Raw genomic sequence first — 24,243 nt, forward strand, 5'->3', positions numbered from 1 at the left:
GAAAACGACTTTTTAGCATTCTTAGCCTTCCTCAGTCCAAGTTCCAACTAATGGGAATTATAGCTTTCGGCCAACCCCCAGAGTCTATCAGTCCGACGCCTAATATAAAGACCCTGGGACAGATGGCCGATATTTTGGGGTGTCCGGTGTTGAACGGACGTCCGCGCCAAGACTTCCGCTTGCGTCATTGTGTAGAGTCCGATGACGTCTCATATGCAGCTATATTATTATTATTATTATTAGCCGAAATTCCATCTGGACCTAAAACACCGACAATCGATCAGCTCCAACTCCGTTCTCGCGTCAATCGGACGGCAAACAAAGACCGCAGCGCACGGAAGAGGAAGTCTTGGGGCGGACATATCCCCTCAACACCGGAAACCCTGAAATATCGTCCGTCTGTCCCAGAGTCTTATTAGTCGTCAGACTGATAGACTCTTGTGTGCCCAGCTTGGCTTACAGCTAATGCTACCAGTTGGTTTCAGTGAGGAATGCTAACGTCATACTCAACTGTTTTGTTGTGATAGCATACCTCACTGCAACCGATGGATACTGCGAGCTGCTAGCTGCTAGCTGCTAGCTAGCTTACAGCAAGTGATTTGGTATTGATGGGAAATGCTATCAAATGGCCAATTAGCTAAAGCTAATTTCAGTCCAGTGAAGTGTGAACACAGAAACCTTTTGCCACACTTTCTTCCAAGTGTGTGTTGAGTAAAAAATACCAGACTAGACTAATATTTAGATTTAGAAGGTCCAGGGATCCTTTAAAGTGTCCAGCTGTGTCTCTGAACCTCTGAAGCCAGTTTGGCTGATTTCACATCAGATCTTCACTTTTTGGGTCATTTGCCTTCTGATGATCACCGACTACAGGTCATACTGTTACCCTTCTGCTCAGGCGTGGACTTCGGGCACGTCGGGCAAATGCCCGGTGGCCTGGCCTGGCCTGGCCTGCAAAAAAAATAAATACGGTAATAATAATAATAATAATTTGGTGCCCGCAGTCAGGCCACTCACTGAACAGCAGGCCAGGCGCCGCCTACTGGTTTACTAGTGGTTTTATTACTTTATTCAGGGTTAAAGTGGGTGCATCTCATTGTAAAATTGGACTCTGCCCAAATTGGGCTTCAGACGGCCCAAATTGGGCTTCAAACGGCCCAAATCTGGCTTCAAACGGCCCAAATCTGGCTTCAAACGGCCCAAATTGGGATTCAAACGGCCCAAATCTGGCTTCAAACGGCCCAAATCTGGCTTCAAACGGCCCAAATTGGGATTCAAACGGCCCAAATCTGGCTTCAAACGGCCCAAATTTTTCGCCGCCGCCCTTCGGACGCCGGCACGCGCGTCGGCCCGTATCGGCCTGGCCTGCTTGGTATCTAATGCCCGGCCTGAATTAGGATCCCAGTCCGCCCCTGCTTCTGCTTATTTACTCGACATCACTGCTCCTTTTCATTTGAAAGTTATCTGTGTTGAGATCGTTTTGAAGCAGTGTTGTGATTTACTTTGCACTCATTTGAATTGCTACTGAAATTCAGGTTGAATACAGTGTGACTGTTGTGGCTTGTATGAGAGAGAGGGAAGGCTGTTTTTGTATTGACGATTTGAAGTGAAGAACTGTCCTGAAGTCCTGACACTGTTCAATAAAGCTTGAATACTAAAGTTGACTGATATGAGAAATACAGTATCAACATGTTTGTGACAAACTGACAAAAAATTTCTCCCAATTCCTTAAAGTTGGTCTCAGCATCTTTGTGAATAGGGTTTAAGAGGAAACTGGACTTTTAGTGCTATTTAGTAGTTTTTTGTTTTGTGAATATGGCCAAGGTACTGGCTCTCATACGAAAACGTCTGTTTGAAATACCACATAGCCTGCACACGTGCCCATTTGAATGAAGTGATCATAGTCCAAAGACACAGTCATGTGCAGTGTTGGGGGTAACTCATTACAAAAGTAACATATTACATGCAATATATTACTTTTAGCAGTAACTCAGTAATGTAACTTATTGCCAATAGGATTTCAGTAATATTATACCACTTTGTCAAGTAACACAAGTTACAAATTGAGTTACATTTTTTTTTTAAATCAAAACACATTTGAATAAAGATACAATCATTTCCTAATCAAATTGTGTGTTTTATATATAAAATATATCTAAAACACATATATATATATTTATATTTACATATATACATTTTTTTAACACTATAGATGACAATAACAAAGTAAAAGGATAACATTTAGAATTTTGGATGGTTTACACTGACTTCAAGATGCTTGAAACTATTTTTCAGGATGGTTCCGGGGCGGCGATCTACACATACAGTAATATTGTAAAGTAACTTATTACTTTAAAATGGATAGTAACTCATAATATATAGTATATTACATTTTGTAAAAAGTAACTTGCCCAACACTGGTCATGTGTGATCTTGCTTCAATTTAATGGTCAAGATTTTCTGGCTGAGAAAACTGCAAACAAATTGATATGCAATCACCGGAACGATATTCTGTAGCCTGTCAAATGAAATAGGAATCCCATCATCCAACTGTTCTCAGAATCAGACATTAAGAAATGGAGAACTAGCTACAGGCCTATTAGCCTATTTCGCCTAAGAAGTTGATTTCAAAATTCTTAATATTGATCCATTCAATGAACTGCTAAGAGTGAGCACTCTGAGTGACATTTAATGTCGATCACAATAACTGTTGCATCTGTGATACTAGAATTGAAACTACAGATCTACTCTGACATTCTGGGATGCTTTACATACATGACTGGCTGGCTGTCAACCAAAATACAACGAGTCTACTTGCTGGCCTCCCAAGAAGAAAATAATATTGTATTTGGTATTAAGGGACTTGATATTGAATATTATTTATATTATAGGCCTATATATATTTATATATATATTATATATTTATTTATTATATTTTCAATGGAATGACGTTAGAATTCAGTATCTGCAGAAATTGGCGTCCTCTGTAAAACTTTGGGTTGCCAATAGTATTTAGCAGGGATCGCGGAACCGCCCGGGCCACCCGGGCCGCGGCCCGGGTACTTTTCAGTTCCCAAAAAAAAAAAAAAATTTTTTTTTTTTTTTTTTTTTTTTAGATTTTTTAGATTTTTTTTTTTTTTTTTTTACAATTAAACCTCATTTACTTATTACACTCGACTGGTTGTTTTTCAGATGTGATGTGAATCTAAAGTGAACTAAACAAGTCAGATCCACTATAAATGTTTTTCAGTAGATGCTGTGATGTAGCCACAAGAAAGGTGCAATATTAATGTTTTTCAGGAGATGGCGATGTTGCTAGCTATAGGTTCTAAACAAGAAATGTGGTTCAAATGTTTACAGTAGTTTTCCTTTCTTGCTGCACTACAATGTTACAATGCTGTGAGACAGGCCCGGCGTTGGAGGGGGGCCTGACCGGGCCGGGCCCCCCCATTCCCTAAACTGGCCCCCCCATTCAATTTTTTTTTTTTTTTTTTGTGTGTGCTAAAAACGTTTTTCCGTTTTTCTGTTTTAAAGTTTAAAACGGAATCTGGCTGTCATTAGGCATTGATTAACTGAATGCTATTGCTAACTGTTACTTTGAACCTCCATTTGCAATGATTCTGGCTGGATATTAATTAACTATTGTAAATTTGTCACAATGAATGCAATTTGTGCACAATGTGTAAATACATTTAATATTAATTGTTTAGGCCTATTTGTAAAGTCACAACACATTAGAGATGTGTGTAGTTCCTCATAGATTTAGCCTCTTCCTTTTGCTCTCAAATGCACCAGTTTGACGAATTTTACTTTAAAATGTACAAAATCTTCTTCCGGGGGAGAATCCCCCCGGACCCCCCTTGGCCCCCCCAAGCTAGGGGCAGGCCCCCTCTGTAATTTGGTTCTGGAGCCGGGCCTGCTGTGAGACGGAGCTAAACACAAAAGATGCAATATTAATAGTTTTTCATGAGATACTCAGTATTTAATATTAATACTAATACTAATAATAGAAAAGGAGAAGATACTGAATAATGACATCACAACAGTATAATCCTAATGTTAATTTAAAATTAAATATTCTTCTAAATATGGATAAAAGTCCCAAAAACAAAATTTTCTTCGGCGCTGCCGAGATTCGGGGGGGACGCGCCTCCCCGACGGGGGGACACGCCCCCCCGACACGCCCCCCGGCCCCCCCAAGTTCAGATGCGTTCCGCTATCCCTGGTATTTAGTACCTCTGTTTGTGAAATGCTAGTCTGCAAGCCCAAGAGCTGCTGCCCTCCAACATGGCCACCAGAGGGCGCGCTGCGTCATGGAAGCCCTCTTTAGTATAAACTACATATCCCAGAGTCCTCTGCGTCTGTCCTGCCCCCCCCCTCCTTCCCCTCCTGTAACTGACCACGTGAGGCTACCTCCATCCTGTCCGAGGGGAAAACAGATGACTCGTCTGGTGCTTGGTTGAAATCCTCCGCGACAGACCCAGCTCGTCTTCCCCAGGACCGAAACCACAGACCCGGGACAGATTACACCGACACAGACCGCTTGTTTCTGGAAGGTAAGGGCGCTTATTATGGAGACATTACCCGCGTTTACTGCACGGCTTCCTGAAACACCTCGCAAACGAACTGCGCGGATGCTGGTAAACATCTTGAATTGTGCATTCCATTAGCGTTACCCTACCATTGCAATTCTGCACACTGCAGTGTGTGACTTTTGTTGCTAAAATTGCTACCAAAACGCCCCTTCCTCGCTTTAATTAAGCCGGACGAATGAGTTAAAAGGCGCCTCCTACGTTGTTGTGTGGCTGTCACATTTTTGTATTGTAAAGAGCAGCTTCTCTTTAGGTTCCTTAGTTAAATAAACACAAACACTTTCACTTTCTGTGGGATCAGTCATTGTTGTTGTTCAGTTGTAAACAAGGTTGCAAACTAGAAAGCCGCATTCGGTGCCTTTAACTCGGCTACAGTGTAGCATCAGTGACATCATCTGCTGCACTGATGTAGCTGCGCGGTACGGGACAGTGTTTCCTGCAATTATTAGCCGATAGACAGGAACCTTCCACCACCATCACATCAGAGGTAGATGGACCTCTGACTGTGCAGAATACTGTTGATTTCTGAGACACACATCTTTCCGGTGATACCATCGACTACTAGAAAATGTAAACAACCACGTCCACTTACAAAGTCACATCATAGAATGTGGATGGAGGAGAACTTGTGAAACGGATGGTCTCTCTCGTCATCTGTGATCATCACTACAGCAGAATAGCATGGGGCTGATATCAACCACCGTTCATTTTTCTGTCCCACAAATATGTATTGTCACATTTCTGTGCCACATAGAATTTTGATTGATATTATCATCCCATCTCTCCTGATTGAAAAACGGATTATCTGACTAATGGTGGAAGCACCAACCCCAGCCAATCATCGCGAATGTGCAGGCCTTGTATTTCTCGTAGCAGCTGAAAACCCCATGTTGTCTTTGCTGCCTCGGCTGCAGATGTGAGAGTTAGCTGGTCACTCTGCCACTTCCTCCCGTAAAGCCTTGAAACCCGCGCGCCGTGCGGCTCGCTCCGCTTGTCCAGTTCCGCGTCCCACTTCCTGTTCTGCTTAAACCCGGTTGAATCAGAACGCTTCCAAGTTCAAGTTCAAGTTCAAGTAGTTTATTGTCATATGTATAATACAATGTATAATACAATGATATTCTTTATGCTCTGAGCACCCTCAGCCTTACATACACAAGGACATGGTCACAAAGACCGACAGAAAAAGGGTGTAGACCTACATAATTATGTAGGCTACACGTGATACAGACATGTCTGTACACAGTACGTGTAGACATAACACAAACCACGATACAGTACAGTACAGTAATGGTGCACAACAAAGTGACAGTGCGTTGCAGTGTGTGTGAGTCAACTGTTCAGCAGCCTGACTGCCTGAGGGAAAAAGCTGTTACTGAGACGGGTGGTGTGTGATTTGATGCTCCGGTAGCGTTTTTTGGAAGGGAGGAGTGAGAACAGGGTATGAGCGGGGTGGCTGGTGTCTTTGATAATGTTTTTGGCTTTCATTTTACAGCGAGTGGTGAAGATGTTATGGAGGTTTGGTAATTCTGTGCCGATGATTTTAGCTGCTGTCTTCACAGTCCTCTGCAGCAGTCTGCAGTCCTGGGCGGTCAGGTTGCCGACGTACCACACTGTGATACACCCTGTCAGAACACTTTCTATGGTACAGCGATAGAAATTCACAAGGCCTTGGGTGCTCAAGCCAAATTTCTTGAGGCGCCTCAGAAAGTACAGTCGCTGCTGTGCCTTCTTGAGGATGCACTTGGTGTTGAGAGACCATGTGAGTGTGTTTGTGATGCGTGTGCCCAGGAATTTAAAGCTGTCCACTATGTCGACAGATGACCCGTTGATGGAAATGGGGGTGTGAATGACTTTGGACTTTCTAAAGTCAACAATGATTTCTTTGGTCTTATTGGTGTTTAGAGAGAGGTTGTTGTTTTGGCACCATAGGGTTAGATCTTCCATTTCTCTCCTATAGGCCCTCTCATCACCGTCGGTTATTAATCCAATCACTGTAGTGTCATCCGCAAATTTTATAATGATGTTATTTCCAAATCTGGCGACACAGTCGAAGGTAAACAGAATGTACAACAGAGGACTGAGGCAGCAGCCCCCAGCCTCGTCTCCAACTTCAGCTGACACCGCTCCAGCAGGAACAAGATAGGGATGGGCAATATATCGAGATTGTATCGATATCGTCGTGATATGAGACTAGATATCGTAATATTTCTTATATTGCGTAATTGTTGTCTTTTCCTGGTTCTAAAGGCTGCGTTACAGTAAAGCGATGTCATTCTATGAGCTTACCAGACTGTTGAGATGAGATGAGATGAACTTCATTGTCCCCGAGGGGAAATTTGTCTTGGGCAAATAGTGCCGTACAACAGCCACATATCGCAAGTATCGAGGTTTTGACACAATACATACAACAGACAGGGAAAAAACACACATCGAGCATACAGTGTGGTCCCTTTCCAACATGCGCTTTCCACTGGGAAATTGTGCCAGCGGTGTAATATAGAAATAAAAGACAGCAAACACTGGTTAGTTCAATTTGGTTCAACCACTTCATCCTAATGACATTCTAAGCGTATTGCACAGTCATTGTGGGTTTATTGCACAACCCTCATTGCAATTTCCCATATGATAAAGTAAAAGAATTGAAGATAAAATAAATACAATTTTTGGAGGTACAAACCTCACCTCAAGAGCAGTAGGGCACTCAACTAAATAAAACCAGAACTCAGTATAAGACAGTACAATAGAGAGTTCTGCTTTGTTTAAAAAAGAATTCAGCTCTACTGTTCTCGCTGTTCTATTATTTGCCTTATAGGGAAACGTCATGATGCTGTGACTGGTAGGAGAAACTCAAGAAAGAAGAAAAGACTGACATTGACTAGTAAAGTGGGGTTTATGCTAAAGTCAACTCCAGGCTTGAATTGGACAAACCGTATACTAATGCTTAGGGATGCACCGATATGAAAATTTTGGCCGATGCCGATAACCGATATTAACATTGCTGTTATGGCCGATAACCGATATTTACCGATGTCGATATGATCTGTATAAAACCAAATTTTTATGATCATCACATTTTGTACATACTGAAAAACACATGTTAACACTGAATTTGAAAAAGTTATGCATTTCTTTATTTGCAAAGCCTTTGGAAAAGCCCATAAATCATAGATTTACTGCATTATTTCATATCAATGTGAAGAATTTGGCTGATAATGATAACCGATATTAACATTGCAACATCTGACCGATACCGATATGACCGATATGTTAAAAAATGACTAACATCGGCCGATACCGATATGATTGCCGATATATCGTGCATCCCTACTAATGCTGCGTCCCATTCAAAGTCGGAAGTCAGAAATTGCCAATTAGAAACAATGTGTGTTCTGTTTTAATGGATTTAAGCTAATGGGATACATTGTTTGTTTGTTGTTTTTACCCCGCTAGCCGGACGCTTCTCGCTCATCATTAGCGCCCCGGGGGGACCCACTTAAAGTCGTAAAAATGAACCCAACGGAGCCCAAGTGGCGCGTGGGTCAGAGTCACGTTTCACACTGAAAACATAACTTGTCTGAGATGACAGGCTGAGAGGCGGGCCATAGTAGCATGTCGATGATTTTATTTGACTGTTCTGGGGACTGGATTGGGCTTTGGCCAATCCTGGCATGGTCCGCCCCCCAAATCGAGTGGGATTCAGCTCGGCGAGCCGCAGCAGGCAGCCACCTGCCTTTGTGTTGCGGCGCGGAGGTGTGCAGCCCGTCGGCCTGGAATCTCCGAGGGGCGACCCCTGACAACCAGGCTCTCTGAGGCGCGCGCCAGTTACGCTATTAAAGGAGAATTTCGTTTTTTTTTTAACCTGGAGTCCTCTCCTCACATTAATTATTATCTGACGACTCACCCAGTGTTCTCCGGTGCGATTTGGAGCGTCCTAGGCGTTGTTGTGATCTAAATAGTGTCCAAGCCAGTCCTTGAATGCGCTCCGTCGGGGCCACATGGCAGCGTGCTGTTACTCCATGTAAATAGACAGTTTTCTTCCTGTGTTCTACCCATATGGTCATTATATGATCCCTAAAGAAACATCAGACTGCTAATCACCCCTGGGCTATTTCCAGTAGTCTTTACCAGGGAGACAGGACAGAGGCGCGAGAGATATGAGCGCAGGAGCTGAGCTTCCGCACACAGGCCAGCCGGCAGGAAAGTCTCGCGGGACTTGACGAGAGTTGGTGACACTGACCACGAATAAGGATGAAATCCCTGGTAAAGACTACTGGAAACAGCCCGGGGGTGATTAGCAGTCTGATGTTTCTTTAGGGATCATATAATGACCATATGGGTAGAACACGGGAAGAAAACTGTCTATTTACATGGAGTAACAGCACGCTGCCATGTGGCCCCGACGGAGCTCCATTCAAGGACTGGCTTGGACACTATTTAGATCACAACAATGCCTAGGACGCTCCAAATCGCACCGGAGAACACTGGGTGAGTCGCGTCAGATAATAATTAATGTGAGGAGAGGGCTCCAGGTTAAAAAAGAAAACGAAATTCTCCTTTAAATACAAGTGTGGGGGGCAGTTAGTGTAAACACAGTGCGTCGCTGTCCGTACTGCCCCCCCCCCCTCACTTCCTGAATGGTATTGCATTAAGGACTTTTTGATGTAAAAGACATAAAAGTGGATTTTAGGCAACAAGTTGGAAGCGGCGACATCTGTCGCTATCTAGAAGAGGATGTTGGGCATCAGATATCGTCTTCACTTCAAGTTTCTGGCTCAGGTAAATCATCTTTGAAGACGTAGCTGCGAGAGCGGAAAGGTGGTCTATGGGGAAATGCTAAGTGGGTCCCCGGGCGCTAATGCTCAGTATGAGCGAGAAGCGCCCGGCTAGCGGGGTAAAGCTTAGGACATGCTCCAGGAAGGCAGCGCGAGGCGGAACTCCGCAAACCGGGAGCGCACTCCCCGCTCGGGCCGAGGTGTTCATAATCAGAGCGCTGCTCAGAGCACCGCTGTTTACATAGTACAGTGAATGGCCCATGATAAAGTCAATGAAACTCAATTAAAAGTCAATGGAATGCCATTATGTTCTGCGGTTTCACTCTCAAACGATCGTATCGGCACAGGAATAGAATGGTGTCCATCCGCTATGCCGACCTTAGGTTTATGCGTTGGGGGTGGGAGAGGTTAGCGTTAGGGTCTGGGGGAGGTTAGGTTTATGCGTGGGGGGTGGGAGAGGTTAGCGTTAGGGTCTGGGGGAGGTTAGGTTTATGCGTGGGGGGTGGGAGAGGTTAGCGTTAGGGTCTGGGGGAGGTTAGGTTTATGCGTGGGGGGTGGGAGATGTTAGCGTTAGGGTCTGGGGGAGGTTAGGTTTAGGCGTGGGGGGTGGGAGAGGTTAGGTTTAGGTTTAGGGTCTGGGGGAGGTTAGGTTTAGGCGTGGGGGGTGGGAGAGGTTAGGTTTAGGTTTAGGGTCTGGGGGAGGTTAGGTTTAGGCGTGGGGGGTGGGAGAGGTTAGGTTTAGGGTCTGGGGGAGAGGTTAGGTTTAGGCGTGGGGGGTGGGAGAGGTTAGGTTTAGGTTTAGGGTCTGGGGGAGAGGTTAGGTTTAGGCGTGGGGGGTGGGAGAGGTTAGGTTTAGGTTTAGGGTCTGGGGGAGGTTAGGTTTCGGCATGGGGGGAGGTTAGGTTTAGGCGTGGGGTCTTGGCGAGGTTAGCTCCAGGCGGTCCACCGACACGCTGCACGCCGCCTCGCTCAGCTGGTTCTGCCTGTGGGCTATCGGCATTGCGGCCTGTCGGCACATAGACGCGGCACCGAATAGAATCGCCAATCCTGTTTTTGTTGAATGTAAATAGGCCTAGATCTGTCTCAACACAGCACATTACTTGAAGTGACTAAAAACGAACAGTTAGAAATCAAAGTTGACCACGTGGGTCAAGAAATGTGGTCAAAACATGGCTCAGTGTAGCCTACTTACTTCTTCATTTCTCTTCCTGTCTCTCCCATGGATCTATTGTCTCCCTGCAAAGCGGAGCAGAGCGGTGCGCTGCTAGAAAAATCTGGGGCCACGCATTTACGGCGCTGCGGTGGCCCCGCCCCCACCGCCATGACGTCGTCATATTGGCCGCCCGCATGGCCCTCGCGGTTGGAAGCGCGCGTGCAGTATTTGCCGCCCTTTAGGGGGTTTTGACTGTTTTCCCCACTTTACCAGAGTCACAAACAACTAAATGCCTTCAGACCAGTGGGCAAGCCCACCGCCCCCTTTCCCAGGAAGATGCGGAAGTCTTTGTTTAAGCTGTAATTCCTCGAATGACCACTTGGGCTCGGGGGCAGTAGGCAGATCCCCCCCATGTTAAAATGCCCGACTTTGTAACGGGATCAAACATCTTTCCAGTTAGGGGCGAAACACGGTTTTGGTCTGTGTAGCTAATTTCACCTTTTCATATAACAACTGTAGGGGGGTCAATTTGTATATAACTCGCCAGTTTGGATTAAAATAGATGATAGAAAAGGGGCTGATTGACAGCCAGGTCACCTGTCCAATGATCAGGCAGCTTGCCGATCACGGACCAATAGCAGGCGGAGCTATCAATCAAGATGGTGACGGCCACCGTTTGAACTCCGCCAGGGAGAAGAAATGTAATGGATAGCTACGTCCATATTATTTCTGTCTATGCTTCAGACAGACATTTTGTATGTATTTGGTGTAGTCTGAAGTATGTCACCACAGCAATAGGCTATCTCGGCTCAATTGGTGCATCAAATAACATAATCGTGATGGGGGGGGGGGGGGTGTTTGTCCAAGCGTCAGCGTCTGAGGGGAGGCCCACAGTCTCAGACTTTGAGAAACCCCTGGTGTACAGAGTTGAAAAAGTGTGCGAATGTTAGGAGAGATGTGCTCATGATGAGAGTAGCATCTTTGTATATTTGTAGCCATAAACATCTGCTAGTGCGGTGACAATAACATACTGTATAATACGGTATATCATATCCACCTTCTTTTTGAATGCCCCACTGTAAAAAATAATTGTGCGTACAAGGTCCTGTTTAACGTGACTATTGTTGCAGCTTGTCATTTCCTAAATGGTATTCTACTTGATTTGAAAAGATGGCCACCTACACTCAGTCTCTTGTACCCTGGCTGAATTGAACATAACTTGGTCAATAAGTATGTAACATACAAAATAAAACAACCCGTAATATCTTAATTTTATGTAGAATGCAGAGGACATGTAACTGTTTAGTTAAACTTGCATTCCAGGAATATTGTGCTCTTAACACATTGACTGCCAGCCTTTTTTCAATGTTGTAGGTAGGTTCTGCCAGGTTTTTTTTTGAGGATTCTAGGCTCATTTTACAAGAGCCGAGGATTCTTTTCTGTTAGGACTTCGTGAACACCAATCATCTAAAAAGAACTAATAGAATGTGTGCTTTCTCTGTCTAAAAGAGTTAGTTTGTAGAGTTAGTAGTTATGTAAGCATTAGCAGTTGAATACAGCATGGTTTCAGCATCAGAAAAAATATTCAGAGATAAACGGCTTTTTGTGAAATTCGATAGAACAGTCACTTTAACCATTCATTTTTGGCATCAGTAAGACCTAAACAATAGTTTTGAACAGTAATTTCCTCCATAACAGCAGGAAACTCCCCTCTGCTCAACTCCTCCCTCCGTGGGCGTTCTTCTTGGCTGCAGCGCCGTGTCACAAGCACTTTCCTACCTGTGCAAATGCACTTTCTCATACTCTCGACCTCTCAAATAAATTTCTGAATAGAAATTAAATTACTCTAAATTAGAGCGAAAAAGAAACAAAAAAGAATGGGTTGAAAATCCCATTCTAAAAGCCTTTTATGGCTGTTTCCAATTTGGTGCTATTTTGCAAGGCAAAATGGCCTGCTGCACCACAAGCTTGTCACCAGTCTCACTGCCCCGCTGCCGCTGTGCGGCTGTGCCTGGCTGTGCCTGTCTGCGTGGCCGCTCCCCGAGGAAGCCCGGCTGGACTCGCCCGCCTCCCGGAGCCCTGGCCGAGAGCTCCGATGAAGCCCCTGCGACTCTGGTCATATTTACGCTGCGTGCCTCAAAGTGTGCTCCATCCGCAATCCACCATGCAAGTTTGCAATCCCGCACCGCCAGCAATCAGCGCGAAAACGAAAGCGCCTCCGCCAATCCATTTTCATGAGAATGGAAATGGATCACACTGCTTTTTGCTTGCCTTCCTCCTTCCTTGTCGCCACTTAGTGGGTCGGTGGAATGGGTTGTACACGTTGTACACGTCCAATACTTATATAAGAGATGTAAAAGGGTTAGATGCACATCCCACCGTCAAAAAAAAAAAATCGATGCCAACGACGTGTTAACACGTCGCTGGCAGTCAACAGCTGGATTCTGAAAACGTGTTAACACGTCGTTGGCAGTGAACGTGTTAAAGGAGAATTTCGGTTTTTTTGAACCTGGAGCCATTTCCTGGCATTAATTAAGATTTGGCCACTCACCTAGCGATGTCTGCGGCGTTTCTGGGCGTCCTAGCGTTGTTTTGAGATCAATATCGTCCAAGTCAGTCGTAAAATGGAGTTGATTTGGGGCCAAGTGGAAGCCTGTATTTCCTGCATCTAAATAGCTATTTTTCTTTCCGTTTTCGCCAAATATCGGCGTAATCTGATCAGTCTACATCCAGCAGAGTAATATTTCACCCCAGGCTGTTTCCTGGAGTGCACAGGGATCCACTACAGGGATCAAATTACCTCAAACGTGATCTAGGTCACCAAGTCTCGTGAAGTCCCGCGATACTTTCCTGTCGACTGGCCAAATACAGGCAGGACGCTTTGCGGTCGTGGTTTTAGCGTAACCTATGTGGGGTTTGGCATAACCTTCGTTCTTTCGAATCCCACATAGGTTACGCCAAACCCCACATAGGTTACGCTAAAACCACGACCGCAAAGCGTCCTGCCTGTATTTGGCCAGTCGACAGGAAAGTATCGCGGGACTTCACGAGACTTGGTGACCTAGATCACGTTTGAGGTAATTTGATCCCTGTAGTGGATCCCTGTGCACTCCAGGAAACAGCCTGGGGTGAAATATTACTCTGCTGGATGTAGACTGATCAGATTACGGCGATATTTGGCGAAAACGGGAAGAAAAATAGCTATTTAGATGCAGGAAATACAGGCTTCAACTTGGCCCCAAATCAACTCCATTTTACGACTGACTTGGACGATATTGATCTCAAAACAACGCTAGGACGCCCAGAAACGCCGCAGACATCGCTAGGTGAGTGGCCAAATCTTAATTAATGCCAGGAAATGGCTCCAGGTTCAAAAATACCGAAATTCTCCTTTAAGATGACGTTAGTGGCTCGAGTCTGTTTCGTCCTGAAACCCACATAGGTTGCGCCAGGCGTAACCTATGTGCGATTCGAAATAACGCATCTGAGATAGAAAACATTATGAATATAGCCACGTTATAAACAACAAACTAACGCTGGTGATCCGTATGGAAACAGTGTTACTCGAAATGGTTCAAAGTTATATCAATTTGGTCATTCAGTGGCGTTTTACTGCCATGTAACATAACTAACTAGCAGCTAATATTAGCCCCACAGCAGGCGATTACCCATGAATGCACTGCGCTCTTAAAGGGATATTTATCGGCGAGATTTTTGCCAAGCTGGACCTGATTAGTGATTTGCTCCGTTCGCCCAGACGGGTGTCAAGCTGTCAGCAACAAGGCTGGGAGGATCACACCGGAAGAAGCACCCATCATGCAGATCAGGCAAAAATGGCCGCCAAAAATAAGGTGGATAGACTATTATATTAGTAAGATATGTTGTATAAGCTGGATTTGTAAATAGGGCTGGGTTTTAAAAAATCGATTCTCTGATTTTTTTATCGATTTTTATTTTAATCCTTTGATATCGATTCATATGTCCAGAGATCGATTTTTTTTATTCAATTTTTATTTTTTTATTTTTTTAAACAGCCTATACTATTATAGGCTGTGTGTGGTAGTTGAAACATAGTTTCAAGTTGACGTTTATTTATGTTTGTAGTTGAAACAAAAGCATAAATACTGTAGGCTACATAAATGGAAATGTTTGATCATTAATATCTACTTTTAGAAATTATATAGGCTGAAATCAAATCACTGTGCATAATTGTGAAAGTGTCTTTATTGACAGATGAAAAGGCTGTTATTTACCCTTTGTCACCACCTGGTGAGTAAGTGTAACTAAAAGCATTAAAATTGACAACCAGTCCGCAACTTTTTTCCCCATGTATCTACCGTCCTTGGTGCAAAAAAGGTTGGGAACCCCTGTGTTACATAACTGGACAATCATGTAATTCAGGTTACAGCTCAAAAAACATGTTTTAGTATGACTAACCAAATTGATATTGAAATTAATCGAATCGAATCGAATCGGGATTAATCGATTCGGAACCTTGTGAATCGGAATCGAATCGATTCTTGAAATTTGAACCAACACCCAGCCCTATTTGTAAAGGTCTCCTGGAGTTTCGCTCCTGTGCTGCAACTGGCATCACTCGGTCAGTCTTCAGTCACTCTGAGCTTGTTAATGTTTAGTCACAATAAAGTGCGTCTGCCTGCTGCAGCTATGAGGAAACAGAGTGATTTACTTACTGCTTTATTATCTAATGTCTGATCGTGAATAATTCACCCATTGAAATAGTACAGGAGTACCAGTACCTGTCAGTGTTGGGGGTAACTCATTACAAAAGTAACATATTACATGTAATATATTACTTTTAGCAGTAACTCAGTAATATAACTTATTACTTATAGGATGTCAGTAATATTATACCAGTTACTTTGTCAGGTAACTCAAGTTACAAATTGAGTTACATTTTATTAAATCAAAGCACATATTTAAAAAGATACAATCATTTCCTAATCAAACTGTCTGTTTTTATGCAAATAACCACTATAGATCACAATAACAAAGGAAAATAATAACATTTAGAATTTTGGATGGTTTACACTGACTTCAAGGCGGTTGAAATTATTTTTAGGGATGGTTCCGTGGCGGCGATGTCATTCTGCTGCTGCTGTTGTTTTGGTAAAAGTAATGCAAAAGTAGTGTATTAAGTAACGAGTTACTCTACACATACAGTAATATTGTAAAGTAACTTATTACTTTGAAATGAAAGTAACTAGTAATATGTAGTATATTACATTTTGAAAGTAACTTGCCCAACACTGGTACCTGTATATATATATATATAATATAATATATATACTAGTACAGGAGTACCAGTACCTGTACATATATACTGTATATATAATATATATAATAGTACAGGAGTACCAGTACCTGTACATATATACTTTATATATAATATATATAATAGTACAGGAGTACCAGTACCTGTACATATATACTTTATATATAATATATATACTAGTACAGGAGTACCAGTACCTGTACATATACACTTTATATATAATATATATAATAGTACAGGAGTACCAGTACCTGGGCACTGTTATTGACAGTTAACTGACATGGAATGCCAACACCAATGCCAGGTCTGCAAAGGCTCAACAACGTCTCTACTTCCTAAGGAAACGTAGAAGTTTTAAAGTGGACAGAACTTTGCAGATACTGCTCTCTAAGACCTGCATCCAGAGTGTGCTGACCTTCTGTATCCAGTGTTGTTGGGGTGGAGCACTAAGTGTACAGAACAAGAATAAATTAGACACGGTTGCCAAATTGGGAGGTAAGATAACCGGGGTACCAATGTGCAATATTACCAACATGTCAGACCAGTACTGGCGCCAGTTGCACCAACTGGTCTTACACTGGTCTTAAGCTAAGTTGGTCGTAACTTTACGACCTAACAGCTACGCCGGTTGCACCAAGACGGCTTAAGCCTTCTTTTCACTACGCCCAGGTGTAACTCTTACGCCTGGTCAGGAGGAGGCGTAGTGCCTGCCTGTAACAGAGATCTCCGCGGAGACCTTTTTGAGTCCTTACCGTCATCGTCGTAACACAGCCAGTTCTCCGTCTTTGAAGCACGATGTTAAGATTATAACTAACTAGTTGTGTGGCTTAGCCTTCCCAAATGTTGCCGTTCATTTTTTAGAATTTAATACATAGAATTGGGAACGTTACATTCAATTTCATTCAGACTGTCTGTCTGGCTCAATCGCCGCCATTTTCCCCCCGGAGCGAGGGAGGGTGGGAGGAGGGAGGGTGTAGTGATGCACATACAGTAGTGGCTGATAGAGCGTAGTGGCACAGTGGCGCTCCAAGCAGGTCGCGAGGCACATTTTTGCAACATCATCCAATCAGGGTGCATTCCCTGGCAATTCACATGGACGCGCATTGCTACGACCGGCGTAGTTAAGACCAGACGTAAGCCGTGTTGGTGTAAATCCACTCTAAAGTCTGGTCTTAACTAAGACCGACGTAGGAGTTACGACCAGGCATAGTTAAGACCACTTGGTGCAACCGGCCCCAGGAGATTGGCACAAAAGATCCTAGCTGATCCAGTGCACCCTCTATGGTCTGCACTCTTACCTTCAGGGCGAAGGTACTGTATGTATGCCCTAAGATGAGAACGAAACGAGGCATTACGTCCTTCGTTCCACGCAGCATTCAGCTGCTTAACAAGTTTTCATCATTTTGTTTTTTGGGTTTGATCTTTTAGCCCTTATTGATCAGTAGGGGTGGGGGGAAAAAATCGATTCACCTAAGTATCGCGATTTTTAATGTCACGATTTTTTTAATCGATCTTCTATTCCAGAATCGATAATCGCAAAAAAAAAAAAAAAAAAAAAAAAAATTTTGGGTGCTTGCAGTCAGGCCACTCACTGAACAGCAGGCCAGACGCCGCCTACTGGTTTACTAGTGGTTTTATTACTTTATTAGTTAGTCTGAAGTAATAATTACACTTCAGGGTTAAAGTGGGTGCATCTCATTGTAAAATTGGACTTCAAACGGCCCAAATCTGGCTTCAAACGGCCCAAATTGGGCTTCAAACGGCCCAAATTTCACGCGCGTCGGCCCATATCGGCCTGGTCTGCTCGAATCGTGATAGTATCGAATCGGGAGATAAGTGAATCGCCACAGCCCTATTGATCATGCACCTAGTGCCTTTTTGATTGGTCATGAAGTGTGATGCTTTTCTTTATGATGTATGTGCATTATGCTCATGTTTTCTATTATATGTGTGTCTGTCTGTCATGTTCATGTTTTTTTGGGCTCTCTCGCTGTGCAGAGCAAATTCCCTGAGGGGCAATAAAGGTTTCATAAACTTTCATTCATTCATTCATTCATTCATTCAATACAAAATAAATCATTGATTTTTTTTATCAAGGTGAAAAACAGCGTGCTGTGTGCTGCTGTGGCCAATGGAGCTGTTTACAAAGCACATTTCACACTCAAATGCATACATACATACAATCTAGATGCATCATTGAGTTCAAAACAACAACAACAACAACCACTTCATTTGATCCTGTAAATGTTGAGTAACTCGCTCGTTGATTTGTAGATTAAAAATAGTCTTTGGGAGCAGTCTAAAGCTGTCATCATAACTGGTTACACAGGTCTAAACAGGCAACTGGTCCTTTCACACCCTCAGTCAGAAGAATCCAGTTCAACTGATCAGTCAGTCCCAAGTATCAAACGGAGAATACATGTCAGGGTGGGGGGAAAATATCTTCAACCAACTGCATGGAACAGCTGCTCCCAGGCCTTACGATTTATTTATTTATTATATACAGTTATATTTTATAGTTATTTTATAGAACTGATTGAAAAAAAACATGCTGTGCACTTGCACACACACATACGTGCACGCACGCACACACACCAGCTCAGTGGCCTTGTGGTCTGAGTGTCCGCCCTGAGACTGGGAGGTCGTGAATTCGATCCCCGGCCGAGTCATACCAAAGACTATACAAATGGGACCCATTTGCCTCCCTGCTTGGCACTCAGCATCAAAAGGGTTGGAATTGGGGGGTTAGATCACCATATGATTCCCGAGCGCGGCGCACGCTGCCGCTCACCGCTCCCCCAGGGGATGGGTCAAATGCGGAGAACAAATTTCACACATTGTGTGACAATCAGTGGGACTTTACTTTACACACACACACACACACACACACACACACACACACACACACACACACGTGCGAGCGCTGTTGCACCCCTTTTGACGGAGCCTGCCGACAGATTTTCGATGCAAGTCGAAAGTCTGTCTCGAGAGATCAGGTCAGGTGTCATATCAAACAAAACTGATTTTCAAATAGTAGTCCTTACCAGAATAAACTCCCGCACACTGTCTCCACATGCAATCAAAAGTTTAATAAGAACAACGTTTCGGTCGTGAGAGACCTTCATCAGATTCATCAGAGAATCTGATGAAGGTCTCACAACCGAAACGTTATTCTTATTAATCTTTTGATTGCATGTGGAGACAGTGTGCGGGAGTTTATTCTGGTCCTGTGTCGGGTTTTGCCCTTCTCCGACGCACCTGTTGAGCCTAGGTGTGCAAAAGCTTTTTTCCCTTCAAATAATAGTCCTTAAAATGTATTATGTCACAGTTTTCAAATACAATAAATGTGCTTGTTATAATCAGTTCAAAATTGTGTGATGATGATGATGATGATGATGATTCCCCTGAAAGATGATAAATGATCATATTGTCTGTTTAAATGTCTTTAAACAGTCTTCCTGTATGTTTTGACCTTTGACCCTGTGACCTTTGACCCTGTGACCTTTGACCCTGTGCCTGTGACTCCTGTCTACAGATGCGGTGATGCAGCCCGCCTCTGCAGCAGAGCGAAGCTGGAGCCGTTAAAAGAGGCGGGGCTTGTTTCAGTTGCCTGCCTAGCGACAGATGACCCGTCCCCTTTGACTGCGAGGGGACCTTCTAGCCGCCCGTAGCGCGTGAGCGTGCCGCGGCTGCCCGCCCGCAGGGGGGGGGGGGGGGCGTGGCCAGCGATGGACAGCAGCAGCAGCGTGGACTCGCGGCCAGCCAGCAGGGGGGCGGGGGCGGTGGAAGCCCCGCCCCTCTCGGCCCGGGTGGAGTCATACGAGGCCGCGGAGAAGAAGTGCATCTCGGACGTGCGCAGGACCTTCTGCCTCTTCGTCACCTTCGACCTCCTGTTCATCAGCTTGCTCTGGATCATAGAGCTCAATGTAAGACGTGTGCGTGTGTGCGTGTGCGTGCGTGCGTTAGAGATGCGCAGATGAGCATTTATGCCATCCTAATCTGCGTGTATGCATGAACCGTCCGCCCGCCATAAATCCGCGCAAATAATTATTTTTAATACTATTTATAGATCCGCGCCCGCCATGCACCCGACATTTCACAACCCTATAAAAGGAGCAAACTTACGGTTTCTGCTGCCGTTGGTGCGATCGCTGCAGTCCAAGACTCCAAATAAACTTCCATGCAGTGCACCACTTGCCCTCATGCAGCTTACTCGGCTAACGCTATAGCTTTAAGTTTAGTTTACTGGATTGCCTCTTTGTATGGGAAAATACGAACGCGTCTTCTCTTCAAACACGTCTTCAGCGGAGACTCCTTTTTGAGGGTGACATCATTGACCATATTTGGACGAAAAGTGGAGAGCACATGGCTGAATTGTTTGGTTTACGGCCGTGGGTCCTTTGGGGGATCTACAATAGGCGAAAAATGTAGCTTAAAATACGTTCATAGAGAGAGAGAACGTCATTCTTATTATTTTTCCTCATTAATGATACATCGTTTCAACCGCCCGCAACCCATCCGCTATTAACACGTTCACTGCCAACGACGTGTTAACACGTTTTCAGAATCCAGCTGTTGACTGCCAACGACGTGTTAACACGTTTTCAGAATCGATTTTTTTTTTTTGACGGTGGGATGTGCATCTAACCCTTTTACATCTCTTATATAGGTATTGGACGTGTACAACGTGTACAACCCATTCCACCGACCCACTAAGTGGTGACAGTGCTTTCCTGACTAGAGGAAGGCAAGCAAAAAGCAGTGTGACTGAAGCCATTCTCATGAAGGTGGATTGGCGAAGGCGCTTTCGTTTTCGCGCTGATTGCTGGCGGTGCGGGATTGCAGATTTGCATAGTGGATTGCGGGTGGGACACACTTTGAAACACGCAGCATAAATATGACCAGAATCGCAAAAGCTTTATCAAAGCTCTCAACCAAAACTCCAAGAAGCGAGCGAGTCCAACCAGACTTCCTCAAAGAGCGGCCGCGCAGACAGGCTCACAGCCGCACAGCAGCAGCAAAGCAATGAGACTGGTGACAAGCTTGTGGTGCAGCAGGCCATTTTGCCTTGCAAAATAGCACCAAATTGGAAACAGCCATAAAAGGCTTTTAGAATGGGATTTTCAACCCATTCTTTTTTGTTTCTTTTTCGCTATAATTTAGAGTAATTTAATTTCTATTCAGAAATTTATTTGAGAGGTCGAGAGTATGAGAAAGTGCATTTGCACAGGTAGGAAAGTGCTTGTGACACGGCGCTGCAGCCAAGAAGAACGCCCCCGGAGGGAGGAGTTGGAAGCAGAGGGAAGTTTACTGCTGTTATGGAGGAAATTACTGTTCAAAACTATTGTTTAGGTCTTACTGATGCCAAAAATGAATGGTTAAAGTGACTGTTCTATCGAATTTCACAAAAAGCCGTTTATCTCTGAATATTTTTTCTGACGCTGAAACCATGCTGTATTCAACTGCTAATGCTTACATAACTACTAACTCTACAAACTAACTCTTTTAGACAGAGAAAGCACACATTCTATTAGTTCTTTTTAGATGATTGGTGTTCACGAAGTCCTAACAGAAAAGAATCCTCGGCTCTTGTAAAATGAGCCTAGAATCCTCAAAAAAAACCTGGCAGAACCTACCTACAGCATTGAAAAAAGGCTGGCAGTCAATGTGTTAATCAGAATGTTTATTTTTATGATCTGGCCCGCCGGCGGGGCGGGATATCCGCGGTCAGCGCGGTTATAACTGCGGCCCGCGCATCACTAGCGTGCGTGCGTGCGTGCGTGTGAAACTAGGTGCAGCAGATTGCATTTGATCCAGAGTGGTAAGACTGGAATTTATCTCTCTGTCAGACTGGCCTTGTTTTAACTGGGTTGAGGCCAGGAAAATCAGAGCAGGTGCTTTTCTGAGGACCGCAGGAAGGAATGGAGGTTATGCAGCAACAAAACGCAGGAAGGAATGGAGGTTATGCAGCAACAAAACAAAACGCTCGGCCCTGAATGAGGAAGTGTTTTTATGGTAGGAGGAGACATTCCCACAACGCTGCCGTTTAGACAGTGACCCCTGAGCACTCTGTAATTATGTGCAAACAGAGCCACGCACGCACATGCACACACACACACGCGCGCACACACACACACACACACACACACACACACACTTTTTATAATACTGCATTTGGTAGGACATTACATTGCCTCCCTACAACACTAAATCCACCTACAGTCAAGTTCAATTCTTACTCTAACATTAAGTCAGGGTGAGGCGAGTTGACCTTAAGTAACCTCATGTACTGAATGTAATGATCCTCAACTTGTATGCACTGATTAGACAATTCTTACATATGGATGAGTTGGCCGGTGTAGTACAGACTGGAGTAGTGGATTACAGATGGGTGTAGTACAGACTAGAGTAGTGGATTACAGATCCGGTGTAGTACAGACTAGAGTAGTGGATTACAGATCCGGTGTAGTACAGACTAGAGTAGTGGATTACAGATCCGGTGTAGTACAGACTAGAGTAGTCGATTACAGATCGGTGTAGTACAGACTAGAGTAGTGGATTACAGATCCGGTGTAGTACAGACTAGAGTAGTGGATTACAGATCCGGTGTAGTACAGACTAGAGTAGTCGATTACAGATCGGTGTAGTACAGACTAGGGTAGTGGATTACAGATCCGGTGTAGTACAGACTAGAGTAGTCGATTACAGATCGGTGTAGTACAGACTAGAGTAGTCGATTACAGATCGGTGTAGTACAGACTAGAGTAGTGGATTACAGATCTGGTGTAGTACAGACTAGAGTAGTCGATTACAGATCGGTGTAGTACAGACTAGAGTAGTGGATTACAGATCGGTGTAGTACAGACTAGAGTAGTGGATTACAGATGGGTGTAGTACAGACTAGAGTAGTCGATTACAGATCCGGTGTAGTACAGACTAGAGTAGTGGATTACAGATGGGTGTAGTACAGACTAGAGTAGTCGATTACAGATCCGGTGTAGTACAGACTAGAGTAGTGGATTACAGATCGATCTCTATCTCTGTTGAGCCTTGAAAAAAACTCCATTGGGATCCTGCCTGAAACAAATCGTGATGTGCTATTTTTGCCATATCGCCCCCCCCCCCACTACTGTAACCCTAACTCTCAGTGATCTCACGTCAGTCTACTGTCTGTAACCCTAACTCTCAGTGATCTCAAGTCAGTCTACAAGTCAGTCTACTGTCTGTAACCCTAACCCTCAGTGATCTCAAGTCTTTCTGATTTATAACTTATAGTGCCACAGTTTTACCACACACTCTCGACTTGCAGAGTTATAAACATGACATGTGTACTCAATTCAAACAGGATCAAAAAGGTAGCGTATCGCTCCGTTCACTTCATATTTTTTCACACGCTGGTACAGGGAGAAAAGCAGGAAGTGACGTTCACTTTGGCTCTATAGGAACCCCGACAACCGTCCTGCCTTGCTATAGTAGCTGTTGCATCAATGTACATGTACAATGTATATAGTAAGTACAGTATATATATATATACATATACATAGTGTATATATATATATATATATATATATATATATATACATATACATAGTATATATATATATATATATATATATATATATACACATCTACATAGTGTATATATATATATATATATATATATATATAATATTAGTTCTCAATAATATAATCATCATCCCATAGGCATCCAGGAATTGAGTGAGGGGGGGGGGGGGGGGGCGTCTTTTTCCAAGCTTTGTCTGGGGGGAGGCCCACAGTCTCAGACTTTGAAAACCCCCGAATTAAACCGTCCGATAAAGGGTTAACAGATCACACAATAGTCGTTGTTGGAGTGGGAAATTCCACCGGTGATGGTTTGCATTCACCGCTGAGTCAGTGACACTGTGTCATACAGCCTAACACCTGATTCCAGGCCAGCAGCTGAGTTAGCAACACTGTGTCATACAGCCTAACACCTGATTCCAGGCCAGCAGCTGAGTCAGCGACACTGTGTCATACAGCCTAACACCTGATTCCAGGCCAGCAGCTGAGTCAGCGACACCGTGTCATACAGCCTAACACCTGATTCCAGGCCAGCAAAGCTTGCGCTTGTTTATTTCAACACTTCCCCTTTTCAGTTGAAGCCAAATTTCTTTCGTTTTTCACACTTTTTCACATCAAAAGTAAATTTTTCAGGATTTCATTCATAACTGTAATCCGCAGTATGGTGACGTCATTCAGCGCTATCAAATTTCTTCCCCATTTCAACCAATCATCTCACGACATGGCAGCCGTCAATCAATCTTCATTTCGAGGACAATTTTCTCCTCGAAACGAAGGAGAAAATGGCCACCTAGTGCCTGTAAGCTGGCAGAATTTCGAGCACATAAACGGACTAATAATCTGGCCAATAAGTATGTAACGTATCAAATA

General features: G+C 44.0%; 1 protein-coding gene across 1 annotated transcript in view; it reads left to right on the forward strand.

Moving 5' to 3' along the window:
* The first annotated feature begins 4,412 nt into the window (after positions 1-4,412).
* The window catches only part of LOC310791749 (STARD3 N-terminal-like protein), a 47,437-nt gene continuing 27,606 nt past the window's right edge, over positions 4,413-24,243 (forward strand). The window contains exons 1-2 of the mRNA XM_083653407.1: positions 4,413-4,553; positions 19,346-19,736. Coding sequence (XP_083509533.1) covers positions 19,539-19,736 — 198 coding nt within the window. The 5' untranslated portion in view covers positions 4,413-4,553; positions 19,346-19,538. The remainder of the gene's footprint in view (positions 4,554-19,345; positions 19,737-24,243) is intronic.

Source organism: Poromitra crassiceps, assembly GCF_964638095.1.
Source record: "Poromitra crassiceps genome assembly, chromosome: 17".
NCBI classification, from domain to species: Eukaryota; Metazoa; Chordata; class Actinopteri; order Beryciformes; family Melamphaidae; genus Poromitra; species Poromitra crassiceps.